General features: G+C 41.0%; 2 protein-coding genes across 2 annotated transcripts in view; one reads left to right on the plus strand and one right to left on the minus strand.

Annotated features, from left to right (window-relative positions):
- MICU3 (mitochondrial calcium uptake family member 3) overlaps window positions 1–3212 on the minus strand; it is a 109353-nt gene extending 106141 nt beyond the window's left edge. The window contains exon 1 of the mRNA XM_045018660.1: window positions 2865–3212. Coding sequence (XP_044874595.1) covers window positions 2865–3212 — 348 coding nt within the window. The remainder of the gene's footprint in view (window positions 1–2864) is intronic.
- Window positions 3213–12353: 9141 nt separating this feature from the next.
- FGF20 (fibroblast growth factor 20) lies at window positions 12354–18323 on the plus strand. Its single transcript, XM_045019530.1, has 3 exons — window positions 12354–12894; window positions 15460–15563; window positions 17642–18323. The coding sequence occupies exons 1-3, from the start codon at window positions 12597–12599 to the stop codon at window positions 17885–17887; spliced, it is 648 nt and encodes a 215-aa protein (XP_044875465.1). The 5' UTR covers window positions 12354–12596; the 3' UTR covers window positions 17888–18323.
- Window positions 18324–19878: the final 1555 nt, after the last annotated feature.

Raw genomic sequence — 19878 nt, forward strand, 5'->3', positions numbered from 1 at the left:
TCCTTTGTTGAAATGCTCTAGTAACTCCATGCTTTGGTGCACGAACTTGAAGTTTGGAAGAGGGAGTCACCGTAGTGTCAACCTTTTCCTGTTGCTATGAAAAACTGATCAAGTTACGACCTTTGAAAAATCTCAAGTCGTACATGCTCAGTAAAGACTTGTTTGTCAGCTAAATTCTCAGAAGATTCCATCTGCACGAAGCATGCTCCAGCCCAGGTCTGCAGGGACTGAGAAAGACTTCCCTGCAATTGCTTCTACTGGCTCCTGAAGGTCACTGTAGCACGGGACACTGAAACTGAAAGAAGAGACACCCTCTTTCCTGTGCTTTCAGTGCTCCAACTGCTGGCACCAGAGAGATTGGAACTGGCTGGTCAGAGAGGCTGGGGCAAGTAAGTTGGGAAGGAAGACTAAGAAGGGGAGCCCAAGGAGGGAAGACTGGGAAACTCATATGGAGTACTGGGACTGGAATGAGGATCTGGAGAAGAGGGAGGAAAGACAGGAACAGGCTGGAGAGACAGGGGCAGAAGGGGTCAAATTGTGAGGTTGTCTATGACCAGTAGAGCACACTCCCCTCCAGAACCTGGAATGGAACCCAAGATTCCTGAGTCTCATCAATCCTTTTCTATCAGCAAATATTGCGAAACCCTAAGTATGTGTCTCAGCCCCCTGTAGAGGCTGACACACATGGAGGATGTCAATCTACTATGGCCCTCAGTTTCTCTGTTAATTCAAGTGGCAGTGGTAGTGGATCTAAACATTCCAACCCTGCTGATAAACCATGTGTGTGTCAATATATCATCATGACAGAATTTTTGTTAGCTTTTTAAAAAGTTTAGGTATGGGGGAACACTTTCAAAGTGAAAACAAAATATTGAATAACTGCTCATTCAGTGAGCACCATCCAGCCTGCACAATGAATGAGGCAGGGATCCTAGGGAGGAGGCAGCAATGTAATCACAACGTATACACACAAGGGGAGTGAACTAAGGTTGCACAGGCAACCTTAACTCTTGAATTTCCCAACTTTTCAGTGCTTCACTTTGCAACCTTTACCATAGCTTAGTGTGTAATATATATTAATACAGAAAAAACGTAATTATGAAGAAGCTAAGTATGTATAGCAAGCATACTTGATACAAACACCCAAAAGCAAGGAAGTGAAAGTTAAGCCACCTAGCAGCACATACCCTTTATTCTTCCACACACAGGCACAAACCTAACCATCGTAAGAATTACCATATATCACAGATCACATACCGCAATTTTAACTCTTCCCTCTTTTAGCCCTTCTACACCCACGCCCCTTTAATATTTTTTCCTCTCAACACCAGTAATTGTGGATGTTTGGTATAATACATGGGTGTCTTGGGAGAGAGTAGTTTGGTAAAGGGTGGGTACAGCAGGGTAGTTAAATGGTGTGACTGAAGGGTGGCAAGCCTCAGGTGGCAATTAGGTTATAAGCACTAAAAATTTAAAAAGCAGACAAAACCCCAAGCAATTTTCCTACTTTAATTTTCCCTGTACATCCTGTCTACAAGGCTGGACGCTCCTTAGGGGAGGGACTGTCGGTGTCAAATCACTAGTGTTAATAGTAAAACACTTTGTGAAAATGTGCCATGTTTTCTGATAAGTCTTACGATATAAAATCATTCTATAATCAACATTTATGTCATCATGCACTAAACATGTCACTATGCCCCAGTTCTAGATATGAACCAGGAGTCTGCAGCCCCCTGGGGGGCCACAACAATTTTCAGGGGGTCCGCCAAGCAGGGCCAGTGTTAGAGTTACTGGGGCCCAGGGCAGAAAGTCGAAGCCCCACCATGCGGGGCTCAACCCCGGGGCCCTGCACCTTGCCACCTGCTCTGACACAAGTTTCCTGAGAGACCTGAGGCAAGTCATTTAGTCTGTACCTCAGTTCCCCACCTATTTTCTATTACTGTACAGTTAGCCAGCACGTTAATCTGCAAAACATACAAAGCCGTATAAAATTATAATTTCTTATGCAGTTTGATATATCTTTCAATTGCCAACTGAAGACTTTATTGAATTAAAAAGTTAATAGCTTTAAATACACTAATAAGCAAACAGTGCAAAGACTGTGTTTCAATCAGCTGGAGTTCCATTTGTAGCACAATACACTTTTTAAATCAAGCTGGATGGAATGAAACATCTGATTTAATAATGATAGTTCCACACTGTGAAAAAAAGTAAATGGTCCGTTTGATAGTGAGTCCAAAATTGAGGAGTGGTTGTTATAGCACACTTCTTGTCATCTATTATTAAATAACTGTATTGCACAGTACAAGAGGAAAAAAAGATTGTTGACATCTTTTACACTTCGGTTTTTGTATTTTAACTTTCCAATCACTTGTCCCATGCAGATGGACCCAATTAGGAGAAAGTGACACTGACAGCATTTGGTGTGTAGTCAAACGCACAAGATATTCAAACTGAAAAGACAGAGTGGAAACTATTTCTCTCTCCAATCGTTCAGTCAGTCACTGCAGGGTTAAGTACTCAGACAAGAAGCTCGGTTGTGAGCATGACAGCATCCCTTTAAGGTACAATGGACACGGGTTTTGGCCCTGAAACTGTTTCCCTACATTCTGCCCGACTCGCCTACATAAATCTACACGGGGCACAATCCTAGGGGCGCGCCACACACAGGTGCCGAGCCGCTGGGCACCACGGCGTCTGGCAACCTCTGCTCATCTACCTGCTGGACACGGGCTGCCCGGTAACCTGCAGCAGGGACCGCCGCCCAGGGGCGGGGAGCAGGGAGGCGCCAGACCCCGAGCCATGGCCCCAGCATCCCCGCTCCGGCCCGTTACCTGCTCCCGGCTCGGCGCTCCCACACCTACCGTCTCCTTGGCAGCCGCCGCTACGGGGATGGGCAGCAGCCCCTGGGCCGGGCCGGGCTCTCCGGCTCCTGCGGGTCGGCGCTCGGCGGCTGCCCGCGCCCCACGGGGCCGGGGGGGCTCCGGCTGCCGCCCGGCCCGGCGCTCACAGAGCCGGTAGCCCAGGTAACAGGCGAGAGCCCCCCCGGCCGCCCCCGCCGCCATCCCCAGCTCCCCCCGCCAGCCCGGCCCCGCCGACTCCTGCCCCGCGCCGGCCCCCAGGGACCTGGCCAGCTCCGGCCCGCCGGGCAGGGACCAGCAGTGCGGGGGGCCCGGCAGGCGCCACCGCAGCAGGCTCCGCAGGGCGGCCATGGCCGCAGCTCAGCCCGAGTGACGGGCAGAGCGAGCGGGGGGAGACGAACGGGCAGAAAGCTCGCGAGAGGAGGGGGGCGACGCGAGACTCTCTCCATTCCAACCCCTTCCCCAGTCTCTCCTCACCCCAGGGGCGCCCCCACCCCGCAGGGCCCCCCAGAGAATATACTATTTTATAGTATTGCAACTTTTCTTTATGGATGGGGCCCCCGAAATTGCTTTGCCCCAGGTCCCCTGAATCCTCTGGGCAGCCCTGCCTCACCCTCTGCAGTCTGCACCCCATCCCCACCTCATCCTCTGCCCCGTCACCTTTCCTAATCCTCTGTCCCTCCTGCCTTCCATTCCAACCTCCTTCCCCCACACTTCCCAGCCCCTGCCCTCCCTTCACCATTGCCCCCCTCCTATCATCTCTCCCGTCCAACCCCTCCTCTGCCTCAAGCCTTACTCCATCACCTCATCCTCTCTCTGTCTGTGCCGCCCCCAAAGGTTAAGATTCCAAGTTAGCTGCAGATCTTATGTGCCCATGTCCAGTGTAAAATTGCCCAGATTCAGACCACCCAATTTAAATAAAATAAAGTAAAGTCTTCCAGTGTCACTGGTAAAGAACCTGTTTAAAAGCTCCTGAACAGACCATTTAAACACATGTTGGTAGATGTATCAATATATGCAAAAGTTGACCTCTCATCTGAATATTGACATGTGCTCCCCACCTATCTTTTCTTTTCCACTCCACTTATATCGGAACTACTCATAAGTATCCAGAGAAGATTGGACTTAACAGCCACATAGCTTTAAAAAGCAATTCATTTCTCTCTTCCTTTAAAAAAAAAATCAAAACAGAAATTCCATCCTATGGGAAATTTTGAAATTTCAGCGTTTGTTTTTGTCCTCAGGATGAAAAGTCAAAATATTAAAATATTTTGCAGAACAAAAAGTTCTGAAAGAAATTAATACAGAAATATTGATGTGTTTATTTTCAACATTTTGGAGAGAAAAGTAACATTTTTATTTTCCTAATAAAAATGTTTGATTATTGATTTGCCAACCTGAACTGAAATCTTTTGTTTTGATTCAGGCTGACAGTAATCTCTGCATCTCCCTGATCTGCTATTCATGTCCCCATTCTCCTCTATGGGTCCAGCTCTCCACATGCATCACATCTCCCATGATGCCCTCAGCAGTCAAATAAAACACTGGATCTCTGAGCAGAAAAGTCTAAAGCACAAAATAATTGTAACACTTATCAAATTATACTAGAAGAAATACATAAAAAGTAAAGGGTAGAATATGTAGTTTTAAAATCTGCATTAAAACATATATAAATTATGCACGTGAGTAACTGATTTGTGCTACTAATGTGGTGCTCAGTACACGGTACACTTTGTACAGTACATAATGAACTGAAGTTTTTCTTGCAAAGTTGGTTATATTTTTAGGTATTATGGGCCTCAGTCATATCTCACTGTTTTTATATCTGTTTTATCTCACTGACCTCAGTGGGTTATTCCTGATTTAAGTAAAAGCTGAAGAAGGCTCACATTTTGTACATACCTCTTTGTCAGCAGTAGGGCTGGTTGAAATTTTCTCATCAAATCTGTTTTTCTATAGAAAATTTTATTTTTGACAAAATGAAAATTTTCATGAAAATCATCTGCTTTTCACAGAAAATTTCAATTTTTCATAGAAAAATGTAAAGCCTGAAAACTAAAACATGTTCATTTTGGCTGAAAACCAAAATATTTTGATTCTGAAATACCACTTCAGTGCCTCATGGAAGTTGTAGTTTGAGTTCCTCGTGCTCCTATTCTCCTCTATGAATCTGGCTCCCCAGCTGGACTACTTGTCCTATGAGGTAGGCAACCATTTGAACACACCATTTCCCCAAAGCAGACCATAGTGCATTTTGGAAGATGTAGGTAGTCTGACCAGGGAGCCCAGACTATAGAGGCAAATGGGACCATGAGGGACCCAAACTACCATTCCCATGAATCACTATGGTAATATTTCAAAATCTAAATATAGTAGAACCTCAGACATACAAACACCAGAGTTATGAACTGACCGGTCAACCACACACCTCATTTTGAACCAGAAGAAGGCAAACACGTAGCAGAATCCCCCCCCTCCCCGCCCATCCCCCAAAAAAGCAAATACTGTACAGCACAGTACTGTTAAATGTAAACTACTAAAAATAAAGAGAGAGCTTAAAAAAAAGATTTGACAAGGTAAGGAAACTATTTCTGTGCTTGTTTCATTTAAATTAAGATGGCTAAAAGCAGCATTTTTCTTCTGCATAGTAGTTTCAAAGCTGTATTAAGTCAAAGTTCAGTTATAAAGTTTTGAAAGAACATCCATAATGTTTTGTTCAGAATTACAAGCGTTCAGAGTTATGAACGATCTCCATCCTCTGGTGTTCAGAACTCTGAGGTTCCACTGTATTGTGTTTTATGGCCAAAATATTTTTGCCAAATATTTCATCAGAAAAACTAAACATTTTGACCAAAATATTTTGAGTTTTGGCCAAAATATTTAGTTTTTCTGATGAACTATTTTGGTTTTCAATTTTTCACTAACACTGATATATTTCTGCAAAAAATTCAATGAAAACCGTTTCCCCACATTTTTTGTAATTTTTTTCTGTGGAAACCTGCCAACTACCCACCCATTTTCCAACCAACTCTAGTCAACATACTGATTTTATTGTTTAGATTTCGTAGAATTGTAGATAGTAAGGATGGAAGGGACCATTATGATTAACAAGTCTAAACTTCTGCGTAACACAGGCCAGAGAATTTCATTAAGTGATTCCTGCATCAAACATATAACTTCTGGTTGAGTTAGAGCATTTAGAAACGCAATCTTGATGTAAAGACTTCAAGTGATGGAGAATCCACCACATCTATAGATAAAGTTGTTCCAGTGGTAATTACTCTCTCTGTTTTAAAAAATTGCTTTATTTCTAGTCTGATTGTGTCTAGTTTGAGCTTCTAGCCACTGGGTCTTGTCAGGCCTTGGTCTGCTAAATTAAAGAGCCCACTATTATCAGAAATCTGCTCTTCATGTAGGTACTTGTAGAGTGTGATGAGGTCATTTCTTAATGTTCTCCTGAATAAATTAAATAGATTGAGTTTTTAGTCTGTCACTCTAAGGCAGGTTTTCTGGACCTCAAGTTATCTTGAAGCTCTCTTCTGAACCTTTTTCAGTTTGTCAACATCCTATTTAAAGTGTAGACACCAAAACTGGACACAGTCATAGTTTAGCTATTGCCACATGCAGTGGTAATAATACCTACCTACTTCTACTCAATATTCCCTTTCCTAGGTATCCAAGAATCACATTCATGCTCTTACCCAGTCCATCCAACTGTGAGCTCATGTGCACCATGATCCCTAAGTCTTCTTTTTTTGTCATTGCTTTCCAAAATACAGTTACCCATATTTCACATATTGCCCCTAGTACTCTCCCAAAGCTCATATATACACCCGCTCAATGTATTGCATATATTAATACGGCCTTAAAAATGGTTTTGTGTGTGTGTCCGTGTGTGTGAGACATATGCTACATTTTGTATGTTTTGTACAGATTCATTTGTTGTAGAACTTATAGGGAAAGTGTTGCTGTGTGTACTCAGAGCAGTGCACAACCCAAGGAAAGATCTGACCCCCACCAAAGAGCCCAAAAGATAGCCAAGGGATAATCAAGCCCCCTTGAAAGAGAGCCAAGACCAAGGAGCCCATAACTGCATGCATGTTCATTTTCTGACCATCTGCATATGCAGAACATTCTACTACTAGCGGAGTTTCATTTTCCTATCTCAAGGGGGCAGGATCTGATTTTGAGACTTAGGCCTGGTCTACACTAGGAGTTTATGTCGAATTTAGCAGCGTTAATTCAACTTAACCATGCACCCGTCCACACAAGGAAGCTAATTAGTTCGACCTAGAGGGCTCTTTAGTTCGAATTCTGTACTCCTCCCCGACGAGGGGAGTAGCGCTAAATTCGACATGGCTATGTCGAATTAGGCTATGTGTGGACAGAAATCGACCTTAGTAGCTCCGGGAGCTATCCCACAGTGCACCACTCTGTTGACGCTCTGGACAGCAGTCCGAGCTTGGATGTTCTGACCAGCCACACAGGAAATGCCCAGGGAAAATTTGACACGCTCCAGCGCCTTGTGGATGTTCTGCAGGACCGCAGGCAGGAGGACAGAGCCCCCCTGCACTGTATCTGCAACCGCCCTCCCCTGCCACAAAGTCCCAACCCCCCCTCACCCAAAGTAACAAGAAGGAGGGGCGACAGGGGCTGTGAAAACTGTCACTGCACCCCTGCAGAGTGCACAAATACAAGAAGGCTCTCATTCCCTAAATGTTGAGAAGTCCTTCCCTTCCTGGCTCACCGAAGCCCCAATCCCAGTTTCATCCCCTAACTGTGTAGTTGATTATTAAAAGTACTTTGCTGTTAATTACTATTTCCGTCAAGTTTTTCTACAGAAGACTGTCTGGGGGGGGGGAAGGGGGTTGTTAATTGCATAGGACAGTCACCTTTACCAGGGTACAGACACGGGGGCAGGATCAACAGCAGGTCACACACACAATGCAGTCAGTAGGCACCCTGGTCAGTCTGGGAGGTGTTTTCCATGTTCTGTGTGGGTGGGGGGTACGTGACTCTGTGGCATGGGAGGGCAGTTACAGAACGTATGCAGCGGTCCTTGTCCCGGACCACAGAGCCACGCAGCAGGGGAATCTGTAACCGTCCTCCCCCGCCACAAGGTCACGTAGCCCCCGCACACAGAGTCCCGAAAAGGAGGGATGGCAGGCTCCGTTGAAACAACCAGTCCAGCACTGCAGACCGCTCTAGGAGCAGGAGCCTGTCATTCCTCGAGTGTAGAAGCAGTGTTAACATCACTGCACACCCTACCCACCACAGTCTGCGTCCCTGTTTCAACCCTTTAACGCGAATTCATTAATAAAGAAAATGTTGTTAATTAACAATGTTCCATTAACTTTATTTTTAAACATGTGTTGGAAGGGGGGAAACGTGGTGAACGGGGTATGTAACCACAGAAGAAAGTCAACAGTAACTGAAGCAGGGGCAGGTTCAGCTTCTCTGTAAAGAAACTGAACAGTCACAGGTTACCCTGCTCCCTGAGGAACCTAGCTTTCAAAGCCTCCCGGATGCACAGTGCTTCCCGCTGGGCTCTTCTAATTGCACAGCTGTCTGGCTGAGCGTAATCAGCAGCCAGGCGATTTGCCTCAACCTCCCATCCCGCCATAAAGGTCTCCCCCTTGCTCTCACAGAGATTGTGGAGCACACAGCAAGCTGCAACAACAATGAGGATATTGGTTTCGCTGAGATCTGAGCGAGTCAGTAAGCTCCTCCATCTCCCCTTGAGACGTCCGAAAGCACGTTGAATGATGACAGTTACCCAAGACCACCCTCGACACATTTTTCCCCCCAGAATGAATTGTGGGGAAATCCCAGAATTCAAATGGGCAGCGGGGACTGCGGGAACTGTGGGATAGCTTCCCACAGTGCACCGCTTCCAATGTCGACGCTTGCCCCGTTAGTGTGGACTCACAAAGTCGAATTAGTGTCCTTAGTGTGGACACACAAATTCGACTTTGTAAGGTCGATTCCACAAATTCGAATTAAGTTAAATCGAACTAATCTGGTAGTGTAGACATACCCATAGTTTGGCAAATTACCTCTCTCCCCCCTCAGTGAATCCTGAATACATCTATGACTTACTTAAGTTCCATAGGAATCTGAAAGACTCACTCCTCAATACCTGTGTGATCTTCTGCTATTATCGTCCATTGAAAATAGCCCATACTGTGTTTTTTGGTGAAAATACAGGAAAGATTTGGTAATGATTGAGGTACAGGAGTAACTCAAGTAGGCAATACATATATTTTGTTTCAGAGTTGGCACATCATTGTTGCAAGGATGTTTTTAAATATTAAAGCACAGTACATTTGGAAGATATAAATCTTTAGAGCCTATATTTTTTCCAACTGTGTCATGTGATACATGTATAAAAGCATCACAGTTATCAGTCAGCTCCTTTCTCCACTCTGCAGGTAACCACCAACTATTGCTCAGGACTACATGGTAGACTTAGAAAATGTACAGTAATTATATTGTCTGCAGAAGCTCTAACTACCTGCGATGGAAATAAAAATTGGACCACATATGTGTTTGTTTAACAACATTGAAAGTGCGGTCTCTAGGAAGTATAGGTAAAGTTGATTAGATTGTAGTGTATACTTAAAGTTGAATAATGTACTCTTGTAAAAACACTCTTCAAAATTATTTAACTTCCCATGATATCGTCACAGAATGTGCACAAAATCTTTAGTGTTATCTTTTCCTGTCACATGACTAGTGCAAACAAGAAAAAAAACCTTATCTTTTGCTTCTTTTCTGGTACTTTATAAAATAGCATAACCGGTTCAGCAGCCAGACATTAAAGATTCCGCTTTGAAAAAGTCTATGTTTTGTATTTCACTCTACTTAATGCATCTCCATTGTGAAACAAGAATGATTTTATTAGCAAGAAAGTATCTGAGGGGATGATGATGTTTGAGAAAACCTCTGGTACAGAGTATCAGAGGGGTAGCCGTGTTAGTCTGGATCTGTAAAAGCGGCAAAGAATCCTGTGGCACCTTATAGACTAACAGACGTATTGGAGCATGAGCTTTCATGGGTGAATACCGACTTCGTCGGATGCATGTCTCGTACAGATAATCACATGTGGAATCTAACCAGAAAAGTCCCTTATAGCTTCCTATAGTTCAGGGGTTCTCAAACTGGGGGTCGGGACACCTCAGGGGGTTGTGAGGTTATTACATGGGGGGTTGCGAGTTGTCAGCTTCCACCCCAAACCCCACTTTGCCACCAGCATTTATAATGGTGTTAAATATATAAAAAAGTGTTTTCAATTTATAAGGGCGGGTCACACTCAGAGGCTTGCTATGTGAAAAGGGTCACCAGTACAAAAGTTTGAGAACCACTGCTATATTCAGATAATACTACTGGAAGCCAGGAACTTTTCAGTGGAGGAGCACCTCTAGGCTCACTAGGATATTCCCCTTAATATGTGTTTCAGTGTATGTCCAGCAATTTTGTGCTGAACTGAATTAATTTCAGTTTGATCTTGAAATAACTGTCATATCAATAAGAACACTTGATGTGCGTTTCAAACGTTTTTGGTATCTAAATCAGTGTACAGGCTACTTGAGAAATCGGTGCTATATAGATCACTCAACTTTGATCTATTTCTTTGATTTAGCACTGCAATTAAGAAGATTTGGTTCAAAGAGAAAGCTCATTGGTTGATGTTCTACACTGATGTGGTAATGTTTACACAGATGTGCTTTGAAATCTCAATTATGGTGAATTTTTGGGTCCCACCACATGACAGACTCCTGTTATTTGAAAGGTAAAATAATATAACATCTATCTGTAAAAGCCTTCAGAGTAGGTCTGCCAGGGCTCTCTTCTGAGGTGATTTATCTGATCATTGTATTTAGTGTGAGTTTTTTCAGTTTTAAATCCCTCCACAGTAAATCACTTGCTTTAAAGAACCCTTTTTATAATTCAGGTGCATACAGGGGCAGTACTTAGGACTGCAATGATGAAAAGGTGTAGCATTACCTGCTTTAAAGCACCTGCCAATTAATTAGCCCCATACTCTCCACAGCAAATAAAGCGAAGCAGTCAAATCCATTTGATCTCCCAGATTTAGACTGTGACTGAAAAGACCATGGAGCAAGACTGAAAAACTAATCTTTCATGATTCTCTACAACTTTTTGTTCAAATGAAAGCTTAAACCAGCCAAATGACTTTCAAACCTTTGAAAGATTTAACTATGAAAGATCTTTGGGTTTTACACCATAACACATTAATAGTGGTGAGGGCAAACATTGCAATACTTGCATGCTAGTGAATATACTTTAAGATAGTTTTCAGAGTTTAAAATTACTATTAAATATGAAAAAATCAACAGAGTGTAAAAGTCAAGCCTTGATAGTTTTAATATAATTGTTTTAAAATATCAATTATCTTTTATACTATTCATTTGAAAGATAGAAATGCATCTTCTCAGCTACATCAAGTTAGCATAGTCCTAAATCAGCCTCAAAGAAATCTTAATGTTATAGACGAAAGAATTAAAACGTATTTAAAAGGAGATACTGTTGTTAAATCCTACTGTTGTAGGCGCTCCTATATTGTGGTGATTAGATATACCATCTCTCTCTATCGGAGCATGTACTGTGAAACTATTCCCACACCATATCCTCCCTCTTCGTCTCTATGTGATTAAAAAATGTTAATCAAAAGTCACTGGTCTATCTCACTGATATGTTTAAAACCACCCTGCCAATATTAACCGATATTGATCAATATCGTATCATGTTTGTGATGAATTAAATATGAACGCGAATTTTACAGCGGGGAAAAACATCCCTGATTATGCAATTTCTTTTAAAAATCCCCCACCTTGGAACTTAAGTGATAAAAGGAAAGGGTAATGCATGTACATTTTATTAGTGTTTTAAAATCAGGGAGTAAAACTGTCAGATCTTTGTTTTTTCTTTCATGTGTGTCTGGGCAGGTCTATCCCTCAGGTAACGCCCTTTCTCCTTCTTCTCTCTTACCTTTCCTTGCACCTGTCCACGTAATGCACTGCAAGCTCCAAGCAACTCCCGAGTCCAACCCTCCTTCTCGAGTCCCTGCCAAGCCGGGTTCCTTCTAGCTGCAATCTATCATTTTCGAAACACTCACATCAAAGGAGGCTGAGCAGCAGCATCAACAACAACAACAAAGGGGAAGAGAGTGTCTATGCTACCGCTCTGCAAAGTTGGATGCCATCTCTCTCTCTCTCTCTCTCTCTCTCTCTCTCTCTCTCTGTCTATGGATTATTTTTTATGGCTCTGCACACTGGGAAACATCAGGAACTCCCCATCGTCACTGCAGATCAGAAAAAGGTGTGAGGAGAGGAGAGATCGGTTTAAAATTTCAAACACAACCTCTCCGGAGCGCAAGAGACGGCTTCATTAGCATATGTCCGGGGGGACTAGCATATGTACGGGCTTTGTATATAAACAGAACTCTAATCTGATCAGTTTCCCAGGACACAACAGCAGCACCAGCAGCTCTAGATGTTGATGCAAAGCCAGGAGCAGACTCCCACATGCTCGGAGAGAGAAGAGGCTCCAAAGACAGGCAGCTTTTATCCCAGTGCAAAGTCCAGCCTTCCTGAGATCATCCAGGAACAGCTCGGCCAGAACGCTTAGATCTCACTCTTCTCATTTGGTTATTGTTAATTTGCCTTTCAACTCATCGTTCGTTAAACCTCCTCCCTTCCAGCGCGCTCTTTCATGGCTCCCTTAGCCGAAGTTGGGGGCTTCCTAGGCGGCTTGGAAGGGTTAGGGCAGCAGGTGGGCTCCCATTTCCTGCTGCCTCCTGCCGGGGAGAGGCCGGCTCTGCTCAGCGATCGCCTGGCTCAGGCCGAGAGGGGGTCTAGAGGTGGCGGAGGTGCGGCGACTGGGACTGCGGATTTAGCCCATTTGCAGGGCATCCTACGCCGGAGGCAGCTCTACTGCCGGACGGGCTTCCACCTGCAGATCCTGCCCGATGGCAGCGTGCAGGGCACCAGGCAGGACCACAGCCTCTTCGGTAGGTAGCAGCTGCAATTTCGCAGAGCTCGGATCCTCATCCATCCCGCATAATGAGGTGTTTCTATTCCTCGTGGAAAAGAAACACTTACATACTTACTGCAAAGTACAGCAGCAGAGCGGTCAGATCAGAGTGCACCACTGGGCAGGTGTTTAACCCGAGACTCCCAGTATAAAGCTGTGCGGCCTTAGACTACAGGGGTTGCAGAACTCAGCATGACAGAACATCTCTTCCTATGTCATTTATTAACTAGAAATGTCTGTGTGGCGCGTACAGAGTATGTCGGTTTACATATACATACACATATTCATTAGTACATGTGTGTAAACTCTACACCTGCATTTGTATTTAGCAGCAAACCCAGAAAGAGAGGGTCTATCTTGGTGATTTTTTTTCTACTCAGTACCGATAATTTAATGTCCCACACTTGCCCCTGCAATCTCTAAATCTCTCTATAAACAAACAAAGATAATGGAATCGCTAATCTTGCTAAACCTCTAATCTGCATCAGGTTGCTTTGTTTTGCAATGTGGAGAAAGCTACAGGTGGGATTGCACAGAGCTACAACTGTAATGTAATTACAACAGTAATGTTTCCTTTATTTCCTTTTTAAAATGGTTTGTCCATAAACCAAAGAGGGGAGGGGAACAGGCGGAGAGATATCCTAAGGATGTAAATGGTTTCCTGACATGTAAGGGTAAATAAGAAGGAATGTATGTAGGCACGGCAGCGTTATCTGAACAAACCTGCTATTGTTGACCATCAGTGAGTTTTTTCTGTATTGATTTAGCAGCCATAAAAAGGTGATTAAAGAGTTTTCTATCATCTCTCCCATAGTCAAAACAATCAGCTGGAATGGCCCTTAACTGATTTTATAGCACGCTGAAGTACTGGTGTTTTCAGAACTAAAAGAACTGTAGTTAAAACACAAAGTTTTTCACAGAAGGGAGACTTTCTACAGCATGTAAACACAAAATCATTACTTTAAAAAAATGTTTAGTCCAAGATCAAAGATTTGTGGTGTTTCTTTTAAATGTTCTTCCTTTATTCTAACCCTATTCTCCACAGGTTTGTCTGATGTGGTCTCTTTGTGGGTTGAATCACCTGCTTATTATGGTTTATAAAAAGAACGGCTTTGAAAATGATATCAGAAAGACAAAATACCTCCATGTCTTTTTATGGGACATTGGACATTAGGAGCTAGGAAATCAGTGATGATTTACATCCAATAAAAAGTTTTTAATGCTTACTCTTTGTAAAGGATTTAGCTAGTTTGTCATTTAGCATTGTAAATAAGAGGTATGCCAAAGTTCAGTTAAAACTCAAAAGATTGTAAATTACAGTACACTAACCTCTCTTAAGATGGAAAATTGGTCAGAATGTAAACAGTGTGCATAATGAGACAGAAGGCATGCCAAACTATTGTAAAGAATATTCCATACAATTACATCAGTTTAATAAGTTTGTATTTTTATTTTAGCAATGTGCTAGGTGTGTATCAAAAGCAACCTGACTTTGGGACTCTGTTTACATTGGTAGCAATTTTAACAGATATGATTTACACATTTCCTGTCTTTTTTTGTATTGTATATGTACTGTAATCTGTACATATCGAATCTCAAAATACTTAGTGCTTAGGGCAAGAATGGGCTACTAGCAAGGTTACATAGAAGTTCTCTGTTCTATACAGGTAAATTGGATCACATAAATATTTGGTGAAATAGTTTAAAGATACAGAATATAACAATTTAAAGAATATAAAATGGGCCCAATTTCACATTGCAAATGATGAATAATGAATCAGAATAACAAGTATTTTAGGCATATTTAGATAATAAGCATTCTAAATCAAGTGTTAGTTATATTCCACATATTATGATCAGTTTTGTAATTTTTAAACATAATATACATGCACCATATTTTATATATATACAAAACCTGCCTCTGAAATCAATGGGATTACTCATGTGAATAGGGGCTGCATATTTGGGCCCACATGTTGGATTAGATATATAGCAAATATGTTTTTCTTCTCTATGGGAAGACTCTCTCGTATATAATTCCCATCTATATTTTGACTTCTATTCACAAGATATCATTATTTTGACTTCCATCCAGTAGATATAATTAAAAGTGTTGGTTTCTTAAGAAAGTGCTACAGAGAAGGTGAAATATATCTCCGGATAGTTCAATCTTACCCTGCAATATATGAGCAGACACTTCATCAAATATTGTATAATCATCTAGTGACACTGTATAGCACTGAATCCTAAATAATAGTTTTAACCCATCAGTGACAGATAAAATCCTTTCTTAACTAAATCATAACAAATGTTTCTGAAAAAAGCATATAATTATTTTTCCCTGTGGAGGCTTCTAGTCTGCTTTGAACTAAAATGTGTATGAAATTCAGTTCAGTGGTAGACATGTAAAATAGGAGTATTCTTATGTATGTCTGTAGGCCACATCTACTATAGTGTGTACAAATAAAATATTTCACCTGCTTCTATCTTGACTTTAACACATGTAAGTTAAAGCAACTCTACCATTTTTGTGTACATTTAGGTATCCTTGAATTCATCAGTGTGGCAGTGGGACTGGTCAGTATTAGAGGAGTGGACAGTGGCCTTTATCTTGGAATGAATGACAAAGGAGAACTCTATGGATCTGTAAGTATTGGCTTATATTTTCTAAGTCACATTTGGATTTTAGACCTGACATACTGAGTCAATTGTTAATAGTGGGCAAAAATCTCAGCAAAGCACTGAAATAATGCAATATGCTAACTTTCTTTCCTGTTGAAATGATGTATATCATTTGTGTCATTCAATCATCCTCTGAGAATGTGTGGTGATGATAGCTCAAAGCTTTACAGTCTGAGTCAAATATCATACACATGGAAGGAATTTCATTAGCCTGAGAAGAAAAGAATGGATCAGAAATGTTCCTCCTTAACAGAGACAAAATGAATGAATGAATGAATGAAAGTAACCAGTTTAAGAAAGTCTTGGAAGGCAAAATAGTTGCTTAGTGACTGATTTTCTTTTTAAGATCTACCCTACAAATCTATCAGGCTCACTGTGTTTTCCACTATAAAAAATACTGGTATGGAAAACAGAGAAAAAGATAACTCTGCAGATAAATAAATAAATAAATAAATGCATACAAAACCTTGGATTACTTGATTTGTGGTCTGCTGATCCCTTATAATTCAGCAGGTGGCACTCTGCGGCACCTGCTTTTTTTCAACATCTGAACGAAGACCCTTAGACAGCTTAATCACTGTTATTTTGAAAGTGTGAGGAGTATAAATAAGACAATATCATTTAATCCATACTCTGATTTAAAATTAAACTGTTTTTAAGATTGAAAATAAGCTTGTAATAATTTTAAATGATTGTTTTTTGTTGAGAAATTTCAATATAAGACACTACAAACTATAGTCTTTGGTTCTACAGCAGTATCAGGGTAACATGGACTCAGATTCTTCTCCATTTCAGTTTTCAAACCTTGAAAGATAAAATACTCTCTGTCCTCCCCTCCCACCCAAATGTTCTGGGCTAATAAAACATACACCTTTGACAGGAGTTTCAAGTCTTCAATTTCTATTCCTATCACTGATTGGTTTATACCCTTACCACATATGATGGCTAAATATAATAGTTTCTTACAATAGATTGTGAACTCTGAGCATTTTGTAAACCTAAAGGAAACAGTATATACATTGCCATTGTTTGTGGCTTAGCTTGTCAATCAATGACATCCTTTAGTGTTTTAGGCCTCGACATTTTTTAGGATTGAAGGTTGAGGCATTTGTTGCTCTGAATATGTATGAAATGGTGACCAGATGGTAATATGTTCCTGATTCTTCCATCTCAGTGCAAGCTTTGCCTTGTCCATCATAATAATGAACCATACACACTGAGTCCCTTTGGTTTACAAAATATGATGATGTAGTCTCTCTTCCAGCAATGAATAATTATGTTTCTCCAAACAAGATTAATGTGGTCACCAAAGTCCTTGTAGTGATCCAAGTTATTTTAAAAGTTGGGGAGTATAAGTCACAAATAGTAGGTACAGCCACAGCCGTTGCTTTTCCAGTTCCAATGGGAATGCCTTTCTCATCTGTTACATTACACCTTTACCCAGAAGGCTCGTATATGTATATGGACAGCAATGACCACATTCCCACCCCCTACATAAAGGGCGGTCTAAGCCATTCTATGTTGGATATGTTCAGTAGTCAAATACATTTTTAAGGTAACAATCTGTATTTTCTTGACCATTTAAGAACAGGAACACTTGAACATATATTGTCATGTCTTATATTTTCTCTGCCTGTATGTACATCCCCAAATCTCATTCTGAGGGCGTCAGATAAGGTGCTGGAGATGTGTGTTTTAGTTGCCTCTTGCGTGCATAACACCCTCTTCAATCCTAGAGAAAGTTAGTGAAATGGGATTTAAATCCAAAATTGTACTCAAAGTGGTGCAGGTCTAGTACTGATAAAAGGGAGCCTTGTGAACAAATAACTTTCTCAACTGCTCTAAAACAGTCCACATGCCCCAGGTATGATCAGATTCACCCTCTTCTCAGGATTTGATTTTATTAGCAAAGAAATGAACAATAAGTCAACATATACTCCAATCGATTTTGGTTATCACTGTATCTCTTTATAGGAATATGTTCAGAAATTGTTTACTGAAAGAGCTCTGACCTTTTATTTTTCTATCTTGTTTTAAAATAGGAGAAACTAACTTCTGAATGCATCTTCAGAGAACAGTTTGAAGAGAACTGGTATAACACTTATTCTTCCAACGTGTACAAACATGGAGACTCGGGTCGGAGGTATTTTGTAGCACTTAACAAAGATGGTACTCCCAGAGATGGGGCTAGATCCAAAAGACATCAGAAATTCACACACTTCCTACCCAGGCCAGTGGATCCCGAAAGAGTTCCAGAACTCTACAAAGATGTGTTAGGATACAGTTGAAATGGGACAGAGTGTTTGAAAGGAAACCAAAATAAAACCCATTCTTTCCTACCACAGCTTCCAGGGTAAGACAAGCAGGAAGAACTTTCAAATGCTGCAGAGTTACCAGGCTCTAGGAAAGTGGATTTTAACAAGCTGTTTAGTGATAGCCTCCATTTCCTAATGTTTGGATACAGGAGACAAAGCCTTAAAGTTAAGAGTGGACCAGCCTCTTTGAAGTTTTCTGACCCTGTTGCTGGCCAGTAGACAGTGGGAGGTTGGAGTCTGATTTATTTTAAAATACCAAACTCATGCCTAACTTGTCTGGATTACTTATTATCCATAAACTAGAGAAAAAATAACTACCTAAATCATATGGAGTGGGACAATAAACAGAAAGTTGGACGAAATGGTAAGAAATAGGCTGTAAAACAGCAATTAAGCCTGAGAACCATATATGAAGTTATAGTGGCTACACTACGAGTGACGGAACTTGGAAGTCAATGCATCTCAGTCAGAGTGGGAACTTTTCTTCAGGATGGACTTATTTATACATTTCCAGATGACATATATTTATTTTATATATTTATTTATTGAAGAGTTTATTTTTACTGGGATATGAAGACACTACAACCCCTTGCCCAAACAAAAAATCATTGACAGTGCCAATATTTACTCTGAGGTAGTGTCATCATGCAAAAAAGGCATTACATCACAACATGTTCAAAAACTGAGCATCTACATTTTCATTTTTTATAAAGTATAGATTAGGTTATATTTTTATGCACACACAGTTGTCTCATGGATCGTCATAAGATGGAGAGAATGTTGATTGCTTTTGACTTTGAGAATGCCTTACAGATTTGTACTGAATTCAAATGCACATTTAAAAAGGAATTAAAATATGTTTTACTTTATCAGTTTTACTGTCATTCTTTAAGTGAAGAGTTTGCTAACAAACTAAATATATGTAGCTTTGCAAAACTGCAAAAGTTTTAATGACCATAGGAAAATAATCTCTTAAAAGTTTGTGTTAGCACTTTAAATCCTTATTGAAAGCCCAAGGTGCATGGCATTTTAGCTAAGTGACTTTCCATTGACTTTAATAATAGTTGAACAGCTAAATGACTAAATTCTCTATAGAATTTTAAAAACTGAAGAATACAAGTGACACTCGTATAAGAATTTTTATTCTTATCAACTTCATTATGTTTACAGTGCAATAGTAGTGCAGTACAAAGTCTTTGAGCTCGCTGAATGAAAAGCTCTGTACAAGTGCAAAATTATTGCTGTTATATTATTACATTATATATTTAACAGAATGATGTTCAGAAGATGTTACACAATGATCTCATAAATTGGCATGCAGATATTTTTTCAGAAGATGAAGACAAAATTGAAACTAAGCAGCCAGTTCTGAATGACAGACCATAGATGTGTCTTGTGTCTTGATTCAGTTGTTGTACACACGTATACACTCCAGTCATGATCTATGTCACCCAAAAGTAGCATTGAGGATTTAGGATCTCCCATTCCAAAAAATGTCTCAGTCCTTAGCCAACTGAGCTAAAGGACCATTTCCACCAGGTGTAATACTACTATTACAGGCTTACAGGCCAAATTCTGTATGGTTTGACTTTGTAACTTATATAGGCTAGCTGATAGAGAGTTGCATACTCTATCATGACTGACATTCGAGTATCGGGCAGCATTACACATACTTGGTCTCTAAAGGAGAAGATAGATGGTTTTGTGTTTGAGGCAGAGGACTGTGAGTCAAGAAAAGGGGGAGCTCTACTTTTTCACAGACTTCCTATATCGCCTTGTGCAAGTCACTTAGCTTCTCAAAGGCCCCATTAAATGGCTTTGAGGTCTTTGGTACTGTGTAAATGCAAAGTGTTAAATGTAATAATGTATGAATAGCACCAACAAGCAGAATAATACTAAAAATGCCTTTGATGGGTTAAAAGCAGCTTCCACACAAAAGTATTGTGTTATATTATGACACTGTA

Source organism: Mauremys mutica, chromosome 5 (genome assembly GCF_020497125.1).
Source record: "Mauremys mutica isolate MM-2020 ecotype Southern chromosome 5, ASM2049712v1, whole genome shotgun sequence".
Taxonomy (NCBI): Eukaryota; Metazoa; Chordata; order Testudines; family Geoemydidae; genus Mauremys; species Mauremys mutica.

What these genes read in the sequence shown, in the direction of transcription:
- FGF20 (XM_045019530.1), top strand. Translation starts at nt 12,597, where the DNA reads ATGGCTCCCTTAGCCGAAGTTGGGGGCTTCCTAGGCGGCTTGGAAGGG. An exon ending in GCAGGACCACAGCCTCTTCG is followed by an intron (nt 12,895 to 15,459) that starts GTAGGTAGCAGC and finishes GTGTACATTTAG; the next exon opens with GTATCCTTGAATTCATCAGT. An exon ending in AAGGAGAACTCTATGGATCT is followed by an intron (nt 15,564 to 17,641) that starts GTAAGTATTGGC and finishes GTTTTAAAATAG; the next exon opens with GAGAAACTAACTTCTGAATG.